Genomic DNA, 19,220 nt, shown 5'->3' on the forward strand with positions numbered 1-19,220 from the left:
ATATATTTTTTCGATCTCTTCCGTTTATTGTTGACTTTTCTCTCTGTCTCGCAACTAAAAAACTCGAAATTGAAATAATAACATTGCCTGCCTTGCTACAACAACTAAAAATTGATTCCGAATTGGAAAAACAACAACTGCAACTCGAAAATGAATTGGATAAATATACAATGCACTGCACTCTGCCAATCTGCAATAAAACTACAATCCTGCAACGAAATAAATGCCTCAACAACAATCAATCAATCAATGAACCAACAAACCAACCAAATCAATCAAAAATGAAACCACAAAACTAATAACCCGAAAACGAAACCAAAAAACCAACTCAAACACAATTTTTCTCACTTTTCTCCCCTGCCGAACCGAACAAAAAACATGCAACAACCCGCCACCCCGCCTGTCTATCCCGCATTTGCATCCGCATCTCCGCATCGCCCATTGTTCCATTAAACGTCACATCCAGGTTTTTCCCAAGGCGCCCAAGCTGCAAGCTAGCCAGGCCACCCTTGCCCGCCAGGACACCATCGACGAGGGTGGCGAGGTGGACTCCTCGCCGCCAAGTCGCGACAGTCGCGTGGTCATCGAGGGTGCAGCCGTCTCCTCGGCCACCGTGGGACCATCGCCGCCAGTGGCTACCACATCCTCGGCGGCGGCGGCGGGAGCTGGAGTATCTGGAGGACCCGGAAGTGGAGGCACTGTGGTGGCCATTGTCACCAAAGCGGATCGCAATCTGGCCTTGGAGCGGGAGCGCCAAATCGAAATGGCCAGCTCGAGAGCCACCACATCGGATACGTACGATACCGGGTTGCGCGAGACGCCGCCCACGCTGGCGCAGCGCGATCTCATCGCCACCGTGCTGGACATGAAGGTGGATGTGCGGCTGGAGCTGCAGCGCATGCAGCAGCGGATTGGCCGCATCGAGGATCTGCTCGGCGAGCTGGTCAAGCGGCTGGCACCCGGTGCCGGTAGCGGTGGCACCGCTCCGGATAACAGCAGTGGCCAGACCACGCCCGGCGACGAGATTTGCGCGGGCTGCGGCGCGGGCGGCGGCGCGGGCGGCGGCGGCACACCCACAACACAGGCTCCCCCAACATCTGCGGTAACCAGCCCAGTGGACACTGTGATAACCATTTCATCGCCAGGAGCATCAGGATCGGGTTCGGGAGCGGGATCAGCAGTAGCTGGCGCTGGTGGCGCTGGTCTGCTAAATCCGGGCGCCACAGTTGTGTCGAGCGCGGGAGGCAACGGCCTGGGGCCACTGATGCTCAAGAAGCGACGCTCGAAGAGCAGGAAAGCACCGGCGCCTCCTAAGCAGACACTCGCCTCGACGGCCGGCACCGCGACCGCAGCTCCAGCGGGCGTTGCCGGGTCTGGTATGACGTCATCGGCGCCAGCGTCAGCAGATCAGCAGCAGCAACATCAATCGACGGCGGATCAATCGCCCACAACGCCTGGGGCAGAACTGCTGCATCTTCGCCTGCTCGAGGAGGACTTTACGGCGGCCCAACTACCATCGACATCGTCTGGCGGCGCCGGAGGTGGTGGAGGATCCGGGTCTGGTGCCACGCCTACAACACCGCCACCGACCACAGCGGGGGGCAGTGGAAGCGGCACGCCCACCAGCACCACAGCCACGACCACGCCCACAGGCAGCGGTACAGCAACGCGCGGCAAGCTGGACTTCCTGTAGCCCACGACGATCGGGAAGGAGCGAAGAGGAGAGGGGGAGGCCTCCAGCCAGGAGCAATAATACAAATATGGGGGAGTAGGGGCCCAGCCACGCCCACTCGCAAGCCTACGCCTACGCTTAGTTAGTCTATATACTTAAGATACAGCTGTAACCTCAACTCAACACTGAAACTAGCTCATCTATCTCAAACACTTTGCAAGTCCACTGCAACGTATTTATCCGAAGATTACGAAAGGCTTTTCGCAAAAAATAGTTTAAAAGAGGTTTTGAAAATCCGATTTTTAAAAGTTCAAATGCTGCGTACAAGAGAAACGCTTAAATACTCATAATATGGAACACAAGCGATTTAGGATTGCAAATTTTTGAATATATTGAATTGATATTTAATTTGAAGGTTGGATAACGTAACCTGAAAACAACTCCTACCATGAATATCATTTACTTACATTTGAGTAGTATTCAAATACTTTTTTCTTAGTACCTATAAGCTCTCTGGTGATACTCTTAATACCTGTTTGATATATCATTACCAACAATTTATTTATGATATTTTTTAAAGGCAAACGATTGTTACTAAGTTTTGTTTCGTTGAACATTTATTAAAATTAGATAGGAAAAACATGCTGTAGTGGAGTTTTGGATGAAAATCTTGTATTTTTTGTTGCATAGATCACGGCCGAGTGCTATCCCTCTCTCTCTCTCACAAACACATACACAAACACACACACTCTGAATGGACGTGCTCGATATTCAAAACTCTATAACCGTTACATGATTATGATTATGATTACGGTAGCGTTAGCCATAATGATAACGATTACGATTAAGGCAAGCATATTGCTTACGAATTTGCTACATTTACTGCAATTATTTACCTTTTTATGTATACACATATATACAAACGTTGTAAAGGACACACAGACAGAAACACACTCACATTTATATATATGTATATATATAAATATACATAGCTGTATGTATATATGGATAATTTTGTGATAACTGCTGAAGGAGGCAAAGAACCAGAAGAAAAAGCTTACAGACCGAAACAATGCCCGTGAATTGTACATAGCATGAAACTAAAACCAAACTAGAAGAGGATCCAACAGGATCCAACCAAACACACACACACACCCTCACTCACAGATAACAAGCTAACGAACAAAGTGTAAATAGGTATATATATATGGATATAACCCGTCCTAACTAACTAAACAAACTAACTTAACGAAACTCGGCTTGAGCACTCCGGCACTCGCACTCGCTTGGCTCCCTATATTGTAGGCTTATAGACTCGAAAACGATAACGAAAACTCAACTCAACCAAATAGTTAACTCAGCAACAGTAAAGCTTAAGTAAACCCAAAAGGATATAGACAGCAGACATGTGGCCGCTAAACGAAACGACAATCGACAGACCTAAGAAAGGAAAACGAAAAAAATACTAAGATCCACAAAAAAAAAAAAGAAATGACGGAAATAGCATTATCTGTAGTTACAAGCACGGCTCAAATATTATTTCTTCGGGCATTGTAAATACTTGGATTTAAACTTAGCAAAATATGTTACTACACGCCACTCACCAACACTAACAAACAAAACCTACACACATATTTTGTGATAAAAACATTAGATAAAGCAAAAGTTTAGACAAAAAGAATTAACCTAGATATTTGTTTATGCTGGCATTTGATAGGCTTGCACTTGGCATATAGTTTATACCGGAATAATACGAAAAAACACTCTTGGGGTGACGATAGTATAGTACGGTTAAGTATGAGATTGAGGAGAATAAGGAGTACGATTATCCTGGGCAGTTTATAGGCAAGGTTTCATTACGTTTAAGTCGCCAGAGACATAGCATCCATCAGTTGGAGTCCACTTGCATCTCGTTCGGTTATCGTTTTGATTACCTAGTTGGTATTTAACAATTGCTATTCGACATTTGATACTTATGATACCTAGCGTAGAGAGAGGGCAGAGCCGGAATACCCGATTACTTACATAAATACGAACTGTCTTCCCTGTATAGTTGGGGGAGTTAGGAGGGGTGGGAGGCTGCAGAAGCGGAGTTCTGGGTTCTGTCCGCGAAAGTTACTTAGTTCTAGTTGTAGATTTTTTTCAATTCCCATTCCCAAAAGGGCGACAGCCCCTCCCCGTTTAACCAAATCAAACCAAAAAGCAATTCAAGTGGTATTAAATCTGAGTAACCAACACTCACTCACTTACTCACCCAGTCAGACAGTCAGGTCAGTCAGTAACTCACACCCACTCCTTTTGCATATACGTATTTCCAATACTCAACAATGAATCAAAAGTTAATGGATAGCGAGGAATAAACATTTGTTGCATATGTTTAGGCCTTAAGTTCTAGTTGAAAGTTTAAATGATGTAGCGGGCTCACTGTAAATAGGTTTTTTTAATAACTAAAATCAAATATACCTAAACATAAATACATATATAAAAAAAACTAATTAGTTACGAATAATTAGGCAGCAAACCAACTGAATAAGGAAAGCTAAGACGCACTAGGCAGGAAATGGGAAATGATAAGACGCAGGTTTACCGATAGTCCTCATATGATGATACGATAGCACTGATACGATAGCAGCGTAGTACTCGTTCTGGTTCTCGACTCGTATTGTTTGACCCTTCCTCTCGCCAATCTCTCTCTCTCACTCTCTTAAGTCTGTCTCTCGCTTTCGCCCCATCCTTTGCATACTTCTCGGGTGGTTTAGACCCTACTACACAGAGCCTTATAAATATAACCTAAAGTAACTAAACCAACTCAAGCAGCATTCAGAAAACTAGCAACTCAGACCTAATACTGAACCTAGCATTAGCATTAAAAGTGAACGAAAACGTGAAACTAAAAATGGTGCAATTACAATTTTTAGATCAAGCTGAGCAAGCAATTTAGTCGAAATTTATATTGAACAATTTATGGGAGAAGAAAACTTGTGGATTTATATATGCGAATCTCATGTATATACACCCAGACAGTAAAAATGTTAGGTAGCTGAAGAATAAGAACCCCCACTTCTAATCCCAGATAAAAATGATCCCATGATGATCTGCCCCTCAATTTGGCCAATAAAACGCCTGATTCAGTCTGATATCTATACAGATCGCCAGATGATAGGCTACTAAAGGTCGGTTCGGAATGGGGTTTGGGTTCGGGTCCGGGTTCGGGTTCGTCTGTTGGGATATTTTCTGAGCAGCGCCAAAGAAACTGATTAACCATATTATTATTATTATTATAGACATGTACATGTATATATGTGTACCTCTAGATACACCTAGAAAGATACCGACGACAACCTATCAAAGTTAAGCTTTTATACGCCAGAATTTTTTTCTAAACAACTAAAAAACAAAACGGAAGTAAACTTAAAGAAACACTCAAGAATATACACAATTATTGCAAGCCAGAGAAGAGAGCATAATTAACACACAACACTCACTTAACGAATACCGTTTACAAAAAGCCCCAAGTGAAAACTAAATTAATTTAAATATACATTATACAAAGATAGAAAAAGCCTTAACCAAGTAAACACGCGCCTCATTTTCGTTTTTCCATTTATTACGTAAGTCCCACAGCAATGCTAAAAAGAAAAGTTAAGAAATACAAGTACTACGGCTAAAACATCCTAAATATACCGAAAATACCAAACAAAAATATTTAGCATTATGCTCTAGTCTCTAGACGAAAAGAACCAAAATTTTACAACAACAAAACGAAAGAAGAACAAACGCGATCAAGCAATGTTAAACATTTTCCACCAATTTGAGAAGCATAGTTGCTAAAATACAAAAAAATAAATACCCAAAAAGAGAAACCGAAAATTATTTCGTACACGCGCCCTTTTGTTTTTAAAATCGAAAAGCTGCCTATTTATATATTTACAACCAAACAAACGAAACTAATTGAAATGAAATAAACATGTAAGAGAATTACCATTTAACTACAAATTAAACAAGCCACTAAAATACTACATAATTCAATTGCAACATTCCATGTAATGAGAAAATACCAAAAATAATACAAGCATGTAAAAATAGTTTGAAATCAATTGAGTTTTGGTTCAACGCGCCGAAAACTTAGATACATCGAGCTACGGCTTGGCTGAGCAGATTTACAGTTATATACATACATACACCCACATAAGTATATATATATACACGTGCATATACTCCGATATATGTACATATAGGTAGTTTATACCATTTAAAGCTTGCTAAGACTCGTCCTTGGGCCACTGTTTAAACGACAGGAGACAAGCCGCGAAATCGATAAAAGAAACAGAAACAGAAACCGAAACCGAAACCGAAAAAGTTGTAACATTTATTTGAGAATCGCTGGATTAAAGCCTAAAGTTAATGTGTATAGTTACTTGATTATTGCCGCATTCGAACCACACTGACACAGACACACACACCCCAACACCAGAATCAGAATCAGACAGGCTTTAAGCCCATATTTCTGGGTCTAAACCGGATCGATCGAAAATAAGGGAACTCAATACTAAGAACGCGGCGAAGCAAAGAATGATGTTTCAGAACCGCAAAAGGCGCAGAACAGAATCTATGACACAATAAATGAAAAGAAACAAAGAAAAGAGAAATACATACATAAATGTTTTTAAAAAATACCATTCCATCTTATGATTTTCTCTATGGATTGGAAAAAGAATATTCAGATCGTAAGTATGATCAGCCACTATAAAATGATAATACAAAAAACATCTATTGATTCCAAAAAGATTAACATTGTCATTTGTTAGAAGGCGTCAAGGTTTTTTCAATATACTTACTATTTACGGTTTTTCATTTAAAAAAAGCAATATGAGATAACAACAACAGAATTATACATTCAGAATTGATTTTTATTGCATCCTTCCGTTCGTCGCATTCATAATACATATATATAATTAAGTTATTTGCAAAATTTATAAATATAGCATAATGTGCTTTTGTTGGAGTGAGGTTGAGGAGAAGGAAAGTAGGGTGAGGGACGATAGAAGGAGGACACAGAGGTCAGGGAGCAGGATTATTATGTACACACTTCTCGTGCTCTCCCCCGCACTGGCTCTCTCTCGCTTGCACCCGCTCGCTCGACTCCGAATTGTACATTAAATAATTAGTGAGAGAATTTTTGATCTTTCAATGGGAGATTCGATTCGGTTTGATTTCGAGCGTTACAAAATAATATTGCATGGGGTTAAAAATATGCTATACGCTATTTGCTATTTGCTAATCTGTAATCCAATATCCATCATCCAAATATCAGCTATTCCAGAAAATGCCTATCCATTTCCGATTTTCATTTCCTTTCCAATGAGTGAATTAATATCTAATGGAATGAAAGTAATATTCATCCATGTTGTGTACTGAGTGTGGGCATTTTTCTTCTTGGGGGATTTAAATCTCTACAAATATGTCCGCGAGTCATCTGACTGGGTCCAAACGCTCGACCACATGTCCGGCGCTGGATCCTCGTCGTCGTCGTCGTCCTCCGACTCTGGTTGGGTTTCCCATTGATCATCGCGCTTAATCAATGTGTGTGGCTAAAATGTTTGGGCATTGCGACAGACGCCGCAGCCAAGGGCGAACTCCTCGCCGGTGGGCGGATGCATTACGTGCAGCGGGCACTCGTCGCCCAGCAACTGCTTGGCCTTCGGTCCGGCCGGGCACTGCGGCAACTTGACCTTGGGTATATTGGTCAGTCGCTGGAAATCGTCGTGGCAGGTGTCACAGAAGTGTGTGGTTCCAAAACAGAAGAAAACCGCCACTGAGCAGCAGTAGCGGCACTTGTATTCCAAGAAATCGGTGCCATGCTTCGGACACATCTGTGCCCTGGCCACATCCGAACAACCGCCGCAGACCAGCTCCTCCGGATCGAACTTCTCGCCAATTTCCGCGTCACAGCGCGCCTCGCCGCCGTAGTACGCCTTCTGGCATTTAAAGCACACATAATAGGCATACCGATCCATTGCCAGCTGGGTCATGTTGACGTTTTTGCTGTCCGTGTCCTTTACCACGCCCTCGTATTTGATCCTGGAACAAAGATAAAAATGTGTTCACCAAAAGTTTGTAGTTAAAAACCATTGCCATTACTTACCGCATGAGAGCTTTCCGTTTGACGTCCTGTTTGAGACCATTGATCGGCTCCAGGATATCTGACAGCAGGGGATGCTGGATGTCCGCCTTGCAGATGGGACACAGGGAGAAGCCAAAGGTGATGCGTGGTCCGCTCCAGCGCTTCTCCAGAACCGCCTTGCAGCAATGATAGTGGAACACGTGACCGCACTCCAGCTGCAAGATCGTTAAGAATGATTGCAATTTCCTGAGACACAAGCTAGCATTCCACTTACATGTATAGATGGTGCACAGGACAATGCCTCAACGAAGCATATCATGCACATGTCGTCCGCATCCTGGGTGAGCTTCGGATCCCTCAACTCCTCGGCCAGCTCGTTTTCGCGCGTATGGCACACATGCTGCAGGCAGGGCAGGCACTTTCGCTCGCCCGTGACTCCTCCACACGCGTGACCACACGGCTTGGTCTTTAGACACGAGTTGGCCGCGTACTCCTGGCACTGGGCATCCGCACACACGTTGCCGATCTCCAGCAGTCCAGAGTTGCCGGTTAGGCCGCAGAAGCGACACCTGCCCACCGCCTCTTGGGGACCCGAGATTATCGTGTGACTGCCATCTCGGAACTCCACCATGGCCTTCAGCGTCTTAGAATCAGCCAAGGCCAGCAGCCAAAAGAGCTTCGTTCGGCCACAGGATTCATGCAGCTCCACACGGATGGCTTCCTCCTCCTCCTTGCACACCTGTAGTGCAAAATGGATGAATTTTGTGAGCATAAATATATGCGATACAAGGGTATGGCTACTCACCGTTCGCTTGTGGGAGCGAGTCTTGCGGTTCAGATGCAGGAAACGATCGCAGTCGCCGCAGAGCGATCCGCAGGTCTCGCACTGGATGATGGCCGCTGTTTCACCGTCGTCATGGTTGCTGCACAATGGACGCGTATCGCACAACTTGGACCACTGACCGGAGGACAGCTTCTCTACGTGATCGCGCTCCAGCACACACAGACTGGCCAGTGCCAACCACAATGTGGAGGTCTTGGTGCAGTGCTCTGGCGAGCGGTAAATCTCCTCCAGCCGGGTTAAATTTAACACGGATTCGGCTATGGCCGCCTTGGTGATCTGTGACCACTTTTCGCTGAGCTTACCCTGTAAAAAAAATAACGAAAATATAAGGAACATGTTTGCGGGTTTAAGTTTGCAGGTTTCACTTACGCTGGCCAAATCTCTTATGAGACTGATAATGCTCTCCGCCTGCTTGGTGGAAATGACTCCATTAAGGAACCACCGCTGGTTGAGGTTACGTTTCGATTCCTTTCTCGGTGGCAAGGCATCGAACTGGAAGGGATCTGTTGTTCCCGGCTCACCGGTGGGTGGTCGTGATCTCAGCTGCTGCACGGAAAGATCTAGGGAACTCCAGAGTCGCACGAAGGCTGGAGTCTTCTCCTGCTGTCCCGCCTTTAAAACAGCTCCTCCGTTGCCCGATGAACTGCCGGATACGCCTCCAGATCCAGATGGACCCGTTGAGGCTACTGTGGTTTTTACCTTCACCTGCAACTGAAGTGACTTGGCGATGACGGCCAGGAATATATCAAGCAGACCAAGACGGCTCATATCAAAATCACTGGCAGACTGATGAGCGATACTATAATCCGCTGGAGGTAATCTTTGTACTCCCAGTAGCTCGGCGAAGCTCTCGGGTGTTATTTCCGGTAGGATCCGGCGTAACAAAGCCGTAACCTGTCGTTGGACTCGATCACTCCCGGTGTGCAGGAGTCCCAGGAGATCCCTGAGCAAACCATGTTGCTGGGACAGATACGAGCGACCAACTACGCTGCCCGATAGAGCGAGCACCATGCTAAGCATCTCGAAGCAATAGGTATCCGGCGCTCGGCTCCTCTCCGGCGTACTCTCGCAGCTGGCGAAAGCGGCAAGAGCGGGCGCGGTTTGCTGTTGGGGCGACTGCTTCAGGACGTGCGCCAGGTTTGCCAGCTCCCAATCCTCCTTGGCTCGCTGTGCCTCCTTGCGAATGGCGTGGACAATGTGGACGATCACCTGTTTCTGCAGGTGAGATAGTTTGCTACGTGAGAATAGAATGCCCACCATGTGCTCCCTGAGATCCAGCGAATCGGCCAGCAGTGAAGTACTGGCTGCGCCGCCACTTGGAGGTCCTATACCCGCCGAGTCCGGTGGCACCAAATCCGAACTAACATTACTGATCAGTTTACCAAACACCTGACCGGTAATCAATCGGAAAACTCTCAGGGTTTCCGCCTCACAAATCTGCTGTTGGATGCGAGACGCATGGCTTAATCGCAGGTGAGGCTGGTGCTTGTGATCCGAAGAATCCTCCGAGCCCACTGCTCCTCCTATGGGCAGGCCAAGCAGCTTGATTTGACGCACACGTAGCGTGTTCTCCGGTCCATGGAGCTCCAATCGGAAATGCGTGCAGCTGTCATCGCAGATCTTCGCCGAAATCCAGGAGCAGGCCTTTGGATCCACATCCGCCGACTTGATTATGTTTGTGTCGCCCAGCGACTGGCCGGCATAGAACACCACGTTGAGTACCTTGTTCTGGAATAACAAAATGGATTAAATCAATGCCAATTTAAAAGATCCATTAGACCCACCTGAATATCTCGACTATTGTCGATGTGCACCAAAAGATAGCGACAGGCGTAGTTCAGCTTGGTCAGGGACAACTCGATGATCTTGCACTTGTTGCGATCTTCCTCGTCGCTCTCCCAAAATGTTTCCGTAGAGTTATCCGTCAGGGATTCCGCCATGGCTGGACGCGATGACACGGTTACCTCAAACATTCCAGCCAGATCTGTATAGCAAAGGAGCCGTGCTCCTGCACCTGACGATCCGTTAGTTGCAACGGGATGCACTTGATTGTGCTCCACATCGCAATCAGGCTTGAGTATCGTGGAAACGGCCATTGCATCGTTCTGCTCATCTGACTTGGATAGTATCTTCGATATGTTTCCAAATACATGAGAGCTATGTAAGAACTGATGGTCCGCCTGGCGAAAACGAATGCCAAAGCACTGGATAGCAACCCGTTGCAATGGCGATCCGAGTGGCAGGTGGAGCGTAAGATCCGCCACCGATTGCAGAAGCACGTGCAGGGACTGCGTGATTAGATGGGCAAATCTGCCGCTGATCTGGGTATAGGCCACCGGATGTTCCAGTGCTGGCTCGGACGCCTCCTCGCCCCTTCCATCTGGCTGATGACCAACAGTGGGATTTAGGGAGCTCACAAACCACCACATCAGATCGTGCAAGCAAACACCCTGGGTAACACTGCGCAGGAGCCAGTTAAGGGCTTGCAGGGCGTAAATCCTGCAGGCAGCAATCCTCAAGCTTCTTCGCATGGCTGCCCTCAGGCGGTCCAGTTCGTGTTTTTGAGTGATGAACGCCATGGCGGGACGGGTGAGCAGAAGGTTGCCTCCCCCATTCTGGCCAGCCGACTGGTCTAATCCCAGCGTGCCAGACGCATGATCCTTGCCGGTTCCCTCTCCGCTAGCTGTCTGCATAACGGAAACGCTGGCCAGCAGTTTTTGCGGCACCAACCGACGCAGATGCTCCGAGGGATAACAAATCAGCAGGGATCCATCACCCTCGCTGGTAGAGTTGTTCCTTCGCCTGTAGACCACCTTCGGTTGGCCGTCCACCGGTGGCGCTTGGTGCTGCTGCAGCTGCAGGTTCATCTGTTGCTGCTGGTAGTGCTGTTGCTGAGGATGGTGCGGTGGCGGGTGGTTATGCTGGGCCAGCGATGCCCAGCCCTGGCCCATCGAGTAGCTGCGATGGAACTTGGATAGATTACCACCCCCCACTGAGGCGGCGGCCGTGGTACCAGGCGCCAAAGAGCCGGAGAGCATATCGTAGTTATTTGGCTCGCAGGACTCGTAGGAGATCTCCGAGAGCGGCTGAGTGCGGGAAAGGAAAGATTAAGTTAGAAAAGGGCTCAAAGCTATTCCAGCAGCTTTCATATACTTACCCTATCGTAGCCATTGTCATTCGAGTTGGGACCCAAACCAAACATTTCGTATGGTAGGTCCTCGTGCCCAGCCGTGCCCAGGCACTCCAGGCAGGCGAAGCTCTCCGGCGCCAGCCACACGTTCTCCGGTGCCGCCGGTGGGCCACCCACAAAGCTTTTGCGGAAAGCTCCGCTACCGACACCTGGACAGAATTTGGAGCCACTTAACCGAGCCATACGGCTGCAACGACTGGTGCTCGGCTTCAGATCGGAGTTACCCAGCTGGTGCTCGATCACCACGGGCATGGCCACCACGGACATTTGCTGTGGCGACCGCTTGGAGCTGGAGCTAGTGGCGGCTAGGCTACCTGCTGCCCCGGATGCTGAACTGGAACTGGAACAGAGCTCCAACAGAAATGTGGCGTTCTCTCGCATCGTTGTGTACACCTCAGCATTGGCTATCAATGTGGTTGACTTCACACCAAACAGATTCAGTTCGTTGCCTGCAAGTTCAATAAGTATAAGGATTAGAATTTTACTCTACATAGTGAGCACCGGTAGACACACCTTCGGCGGCACTGGACTCCAGTTGACGGGCGGCACTGTTGATGTTGTTGGCGCTGCGACAAGAGGCGAGATAGCGATCGCGGCAGGGATCGCACATCAGGAACCAGGACGAGGCACCCTTGCCACCCTCGCCACAATTGCCAGCCCATCCCTCGCAGAAAATTCCCACGGAATTGTAGCCCTTGCCCTTGGCCGATTTACCGCAGCCAGGATGGGCAATCCTCATGTGATAGGTCACGGGCATGGGCAGGAATAGTTCGCAGATTTCGCACCAGCTGCCGTCGTCCTTCTTTTTGCGCTTGCATTTCCTGCCCAGATCTTTCTCCCCGGCGGAAACCTGGTCCGAATTCTTGCCCTCCTTGACCTCGGTGTCCGCATCTCCGTTGAGATCTCGGCTTCCGGGTGAGAGCAGCCGAGGCTCCCTCTGCTCCAAGGCATTCGACTGTACAATCTGAACGCAGCCGGAGCAGATCTGTTCCCACAAATAGACAAGACATCGCAGAGCCGGCGGCAAAACGCTCACCATTTCGGGCAAAGCCTGCAATTTCTGGGCTGTATCATCGCCGGAATTGATGGCTCCACCACCGCCGCTCAGAAGATTCTTTCGATACTTGCTGCGATTGTGCAGCGAGCAGTTGCCACTCTTGGTGAGGGTTTCCAATGTGCTCGGCCGGATGTTCAGGTAGTTACCCGCATTGGCCACCTCCACGGAGTGCCGCTGCTGGGCCTTTTGCTCCCTCGATAGCTGCAACCTAGGGTCCCCGCCCTCGCCGCGTCGCGTGACCACTGTGGCGCCCTCCTTGGGCAAACCGGGATGGAACTTGAGGAAACTGGCACAGGCCATGGCATCGTGGACAACACCTTCGTGCCAAAGGAGGGCAGCAAACACCGCACGGATGCTCTCCGCGAATGAAGGCGGCATGGCCCGTTTGATGGGACCCATGGTGTTCCGCTTGGAAGCCGAGGAAGCAGTGGAAGTGGTGGCCAGCTGCAGTTCGCTTTGCTGCTCTCCCTGACCCGTCGTCGTTGTGGTAATCTGCAACAGACTTAGCTCATCTTCGAGGCCACTGGTTTCACTCGCCACAACAGCACTCCGTTTGGGCGTATGCTTCGGAGTGGAAAGCAGCGCCGCCGTTTGACTGGCCGAATAGTTCGGTCTCCTCATACTGGCCAGACTAAATTCCGGATCCTGCTCCTGCTGGCTGCGATTGCCATTGCCGCGTGGCGAGTCCTGTCCACCCATCGCTCGTACCAGCTCACGCACCGACACTCCGGCGAGCGGAGGCGAGTGTGACGGCGTTAGGGGCTGGGGTCCATCGACAACGTCGCCCTTGAACCACTTCTGCAGGGCCTGCAACTTGATGGCTCCACCGCCAACGACGCCAGCTATGGCAGATCCTATGTGGGCGGGGAGTAGTTCAACGGCGGGCAGTGTCTCCTGTTCCGGTTCTCTATTATCGGCATCCTCATCATCCACCTGCTCCTCCTCCTTCTCGCGTTCCTCTTGCACTTGGGCCTCCCGTTCCGCGAGATCGGCGTGCTTCGCTGGATAGAGGAAGGGATTGGTGGACTGGTGACCGGATAGGAAGCGACCTGGCTTGGCCTTGGCCGGACTGAGGACTGGACTGGGATCTGGTTCCGGTTCGGGACTCGCCTCACCACTGGCCAACGGAGTTACAGGCGCCTGCTCCTCCTCCTCTTCCTCCGCACCCACGCCCTTCCGCACTGGATTCACCTCCTTGTCGGTGACCGGCTGTAGAAGCATCCTGGCTAGGTGCTGATTGAACTGCAGACACCATGCCTCCGTCGGATACCAGCCCATGGTGCAGTGCTGCCGTATGGACTCCGTGGATAGGCGCAGCCAGACCCCATCATCGTTTTCGATCTCGTCGATGAACGAGATCACACCGCCCACCCGCACCACGCCCACCTGTTCCGACTGCAGCGTGGGATGGGATCGTATCCGCAGTCCTGAACTGTGACGAGCCTGAAATCAGTATTGGGGATTAGATGCGAAATATGCAGCATATCGATAGATAGATCGACTCCACTATTGATCCTGATCCTTCCATCTGTTACCTACTATTCAACAAATCTAGTATACCCTATAACTCTACGGGTAAGGGGTATAAAAATGACGAGTTGCCTACCTGAAAGCGACGCAATTTGCTTGGTGCCTGTGGTCTTCGCTGGGCGCTGTTCCTCTGAGTGGGCGGTGGGAGAATGCCCTCCTTGACGTCCACGCGGTAGACCTCCTCCAGCGGTATGCCATCGATGGTCACCGCCAGGCAATAGGCGCCCACCGAACTGGGCGTCCACTGGACGCTGAAGGTGCCATCCTCCATGTCCTTGGCGTTGAGCAGTTCCGTGACTCGCGTTTGCACCGGACTCGCATAGCGCAGCTCCTCGAACGAGTAGTTGGCATAGGGCTTCATGAAGGTAATCGCCTTGAATACCATTTTCTCCTTCAAGGTGGGCTCGTAGTTGAGACGCGGTGGTGGCGCCATTCCGCCCCAGCCCCATGTGTCCCCGGAGGCGCGACGCATCCAAAGATTCGGACCGGGTGCGGAAACTCCGGGCGCAGAAGTGCCGGACGTTCCCGTTCCGATAGCGCTGCCATTGGGACCCGAACCCGTGGGTATCGCCTTGATTTCAACCTTGAGTTCCGGCACCAAAACCGCATCACCATACTGATCCCGTATGGTGACCGTCACCTGGGAGGGCCAACCGTAGCGCAGTGGTTCCGTGATGGTGTTCAGCTCACATCTGCCGAGAAGGTTGCAGTATTAGTAAGGGAACGCAATATTTGTAGTTTGTAGACATGGGAATGGGCAACCTACTTATTGGGATCCAGTCGTGACTCCGGCTGCAACCAGGCGGCCAAACGGGCGCCCGACGATCCTGGCGCGCCGCTAATGAAGTCCTTGAGGAACTGTCGCTCATTTGACTGCGATCTGAAATAAATACATAAGTGCTATGTATTAACATGCCCAAGCCAACGAAGTAATAAAAACTAAAAATATCAAATCTTATCACCACCAATATGTGCATCATACACATATACCATCACTCTGCAGTTACAGACAAATCATCTCAATTCATCAACCAGCTATATTTGAATCGTAATTTCAATGACTCAAATGTATAAAACCTTTCATTGCAAATATATATGTATATATATGTATGTATTTAGATAAAACTCTTTGAGTCAACCAATATTTATTTTCCAACTAATGTAATAATGTTGTAGAGGTATAAATGGACATGTATAAGTCAGAATTTCGGCCTGGATGTGGGGTCAAGCGTTAGGGTCACGAACTGATCAGGTAGAATCCCGATGCACTTAAATCCATTCCACTCAAATCCCATCCCATCCCGACCAATCCAATCAGACGCACACAGCATCAAAGTTGGACCGACCGTCTGACCTGCTGTTCGCAGGCGGAAGAAGTGCGGCACGTAGGGCGACTGGAAGTGGGGCGGGGGTTGGCTGGAAAGGGTCGAAGGGCACGTAACTGCACAGCGGGCGGTGCACATGCAGACAGGCACACACATGCAGCAACGTGCGAGAAAATAATAGGACAACCCACCGAACACTGATTCATGCCAGTTATCTTATCGTACTTATAATACTTATGTATCTTGAGTTAAAATCTTTGATGTGTGATTTTTAGAAAACTGTTTAAGCGATAGCTTTGGAAATGAAATGAAAAGTTTATATCAAAACTGCATTGGGGGTGCTAATCTGATGACTCGCAGTGTATAGTATAGAAAAACAACAGTATTTAATCCAGCTAAACAACTCTATTTTTTGTATTGTCTATTTATGATAATTACTCGAATATATAGTACTTATTAGTAATGACCGAAAATGCCTTATATATTTTATACTTTACTAGATAAAATGAATTTTACAAGCGTATTGATTATATTGACCATGGAATGTAAGGGACTAGAATCTATCATGATCATACATGACTGTATCCAATATAAGACTGTTTGTAGAATGTAAAGAGCATAGAATGATTATAATTTTAAATAGAGCTTAACAAATGTTCGAACGCGGTCAACAGGTGACTTTACTCGTGACAATCTTTCCGCTTTGGAAAATTTGGGGTGTAACGGTCGCATTTTTGGGGGAAAATAGGGAAGTGGAAATGGAAATGGGATGGGGAATCCAACCGAAACACACGCAAAGCTGCGTACACACATTTTTATTTACATAAAATGCAAATAAAACAATACAAAAAAAAAATAAATACATAATATACAAATAAAATGGAAATGGGTAACAAAAAGGGGAGTAGGGGAAAGTGGAGTTTTAGTGTTGCAATGGAAATGATAATGTCAGCCGGGGAGCCCCAAACTCATGGATGCGACCCTGCACTTCGGGGCGAAAACAAAACAAACCCGATAAACGGGGGGGAGAAAGAACGAAAGGCATAGATAGAGAGATGGAAAAACAATAGCAAAAACAACGACGAAGGCCAGTTGTTCATCATATGTATGTGTGAATGTGCGTGAATGTGCATGAGGTACCTGTGGGAAACACGTTTCCACTGCAATTTACCCCATTACCCCCCTGAAAATACCCCCTCCCCCAAAACCTTACTAACGCCTACACTTAGAGGAACATTTTTCATGGCTTTCTGCAAGTTCAGTGTATATAATTTGTTTTACTTTGACAAATGCTTATACATACACATGTACATATGTACATGTTTTTTTGGGAATATTTATGGAAATATCTTAAATATTTTTATAACTGTAATACTGTTAATACTATTAAAAGGACCTATAATATAATTTAAGCACACTGTTTTTGCTACCACATTTCGCTCAGTGCACAGTCGCACACAAGTGAAAGTAAGGCGCGGAGAAACAAGTTGCGGGGTCCCCAACTGGAGTTGCATTGATAGAAAGGGATGGAGTGATAGGAACCGGCCGGTGGAGTGAGCGAGATTGGTAGACGTGAGTGCTCCCTATTGCGGCAATGTAATCGTTCATTCATTCATTCAATTCAGTTTTTATCGTGCCACAAAATGCGGAAGAGTTGTCTCGTCCGAGGGGCAAAACAAAACAAACAGCAACAAAAAAGGAAACTGGGGGCACAGAGAAAGAGGGGATAGACAGAACGCAAGAACGAGACAAAGGCAAAATCTTTATCGCACTCGCACTCACTCAGGAAAAAGTCGAACCACTCTGCTAACTCGTAATAAGACATAAAATAAATAATTTCATAGTATATTTATATTAATCGTGGTTCTATTAACTTTAATGAAATGCCGTATTTTGATACAGCCAAGTAATAGAATAAGAACGAAATCGGAACTTACAAAAATATTATAAATTTAATTAATATGAACAGTAACTTGCTATAAAATAACAAAAAAAATGTTTTGAAACAAACGATTTTTAGAAACAAATACCTAAAATGCATCACTTAAAGATATCAGTTAAGCCTGGTAATTAACTCTTAGGCTATAAAATCACTTTAAATATTTAAAATACCAATTTATAGTCAAATGATATGGGTATTTTATTGATCCAAAGTAATGAAAACGAAATGTTTGGCTTGAGTTCACTCCAAATAACTTCGGGGATTCCTCTGGCACGCCCCCATTATAAGTTAATTTTTGTTTTGGAAATCGGGGAGGTTTTTCGAAAGGAAAATAGCATGATGAAAACTGAAACTCAGACAAAAATCACCGATACTACGATAATGGAGTAGGTTCGGATTGGACGGGGAACCCGTATCTGCGTCCACCCGGACTGATCATCTCACTCTTTCACTCGCTCGCTCTCTCTCTCTTACTCTCTCTTACTCTTACTCACAGCAACTTCCGCATTACGTTTTGGTATCAAATTGATTTGCACCAAATTGAGAGAAGGGTCAATATCCATTGCTCTCTAATGGCTTCAATTAAATGTACTAACCAATTTTTACCCCAACGAAATGCTTTCGTAGTGAAGTTCGTTCGGTTTTCTGTTAGTTTGGAAACTCAGGCCCATTGGATTTTACTAATTATATATAAAATATTATCTTAAGAGAAGGCAAGGCTTTTTGATAATGTAAAATATTTACGGAAATATATGTATATCTGATTTTAAAAGAGTCATCTGTCAAATATGTAGCAAAATTGAATTGATAATCTTCTGCACCAGAAGGCTATAGGAATATGCATCGGATCGAAAAAGACCGCAATGAATGGCGACTTCGAATGGAAAAAGTGTTCTGGTTATTATTTTTCTTTATCTACTACTTCACCGGCGAGTCAGCTTTTTATTTATTATTTTATTTATTTTTTAAACGTATAGCTGTGTTCATAAAAATAGCAGTGCATGGGACCTGTGAGTTTAAGATAAAAAATTCCTATGCTTTACAGTTTTAATTTAATTTTCAAATTGTTTTATAATTGCATTAGGTATTTAATTTCAAACAATTCAACAAATGTTTCACTGAAATGGCAGTGCTATGTAAAAATTGTAAAATAGTTTGAAGAGAGACCCAACATGGGATAACAGAAAAAGTGGTTTATTGGATTTAATTTATACAAGTATATACATGAAAAGCCGAACGAAGAAGTCAAATCAGCTGTCTGAATGTCTGCTGAATGTGAGTGTATGAGAGATAGAGAGAGGGCGAGAGAGTAAGTAGGCAGAGATACATTGGGCAAAACTATTTCTCTTCCACAATTCCCCAACATTAAATAAACAATGATTAGGTTTAATTAAATGAGTAATTTTTGCTGAGATATTTCAAATATTTTTTGATCATATGATTCTCCCAAGATATTTTTACAATAATAAATTAAGCTCCATGCGATTTAATTTTTGTTGGTAATTTAAAAATGCTTGTTAGGATAAATATCGTTGA

At 46.4% G+C, this 19,220-nt stretch overlaps 2 protein-coding genes across 4 annotated transcripts in view; one reads left to right on the forward strand and one right to left on the reverse strand.

Annotated features, from left to right (window-relative positions):
• Positions 1 to 6,348, forward strand: part of LOC6619580 (potassium voltage-gated channel protein eag) — a 38,335-nt gene extending 31,987 nt beyond the window's left edge. For all 3 annotated transcript variants that reach the window (XM_032725054.1, XM_032725052.1, XM_032725053.1), the window contains one exon: positions 467 to 6,348. In XM_032725054.1, coding sequence (XP_032580945.1) covers positions 467 to 1,693 — 1,227 coding nt within the window. In that variant the 3' untranslated portion in view covers positions 1,694 to 6,348. The remainder of the gene's footprint in view (positions 1 to 466) is intronic.
• Positions 6,349 to 6,561: 213 nt separating this feature from the next.
• LOC6619582 (E3 ubiquitin-protein ligase highwire) overlaps positions 6,562 to 19,220 on the reverse strand; it is a 44,494-nt gene continuing 31,835 nt past the window's right edge. Inside the window, exons 14-23 of the mRNA XM_032725051.1 lie at positions 15,184 to 15,297; positions 14,494 to 15,109; positions 12,344 to 14,330; positions 11,798 to 12,279; positions 10,425 to 11,726; positions 9,010 to 10,368; positions 8,602 to 8,943; positions 8,071 to 8,535; positions 7,818 to 8,011; positions 6,562 to 7,753 (exon numbers count right to left, since the gene is read on the reverse strand). Of these exons, the coding sequence (XP_032580942.1) occupies positions 7,264 to 7,753; positions 7,818 to 8,011; positions 8,071 to 8,535; positions 8,602 to 8,943; positions 9,010 to 10,368; positions 10,425 to 11,726; positions 11,798 to 12,279; positions 12,344 to 14,330; positions 14,494 to 15,109; positions 15,184 to 15,297 (7,351 nt within the window). The 3' untranslated portion in view covers positions 6,562 to 7,263. The remainder of the gene's footprint in view (positions 7,754 to 7,817; positions 8,012 to 8,070; positions 8,536 to 8,601; positions 8,944 to 9,009; positions 10,369 to 10,424; positions 11,727 to 11,797; positions 12,280 to 12,343; positions 14,331 to 14,493; positions 15,110 to 15,183; positions 15,298 to 19,220) is intronic.

Source organism: Drosophila sechellia, chromosome X (genome assembly GCF_004382195.2).
Source record: "Drosophila sechellia strain sech25 chromosome X, ASM438219v1, whole genome shotgun sequence".
NCBI classification, from domain to species: Eukaryota; Metazoa; Arthropoda; class Insecta; order Diptera; family Drosophilidae; genus Drosophila; species Drosophila sechellia.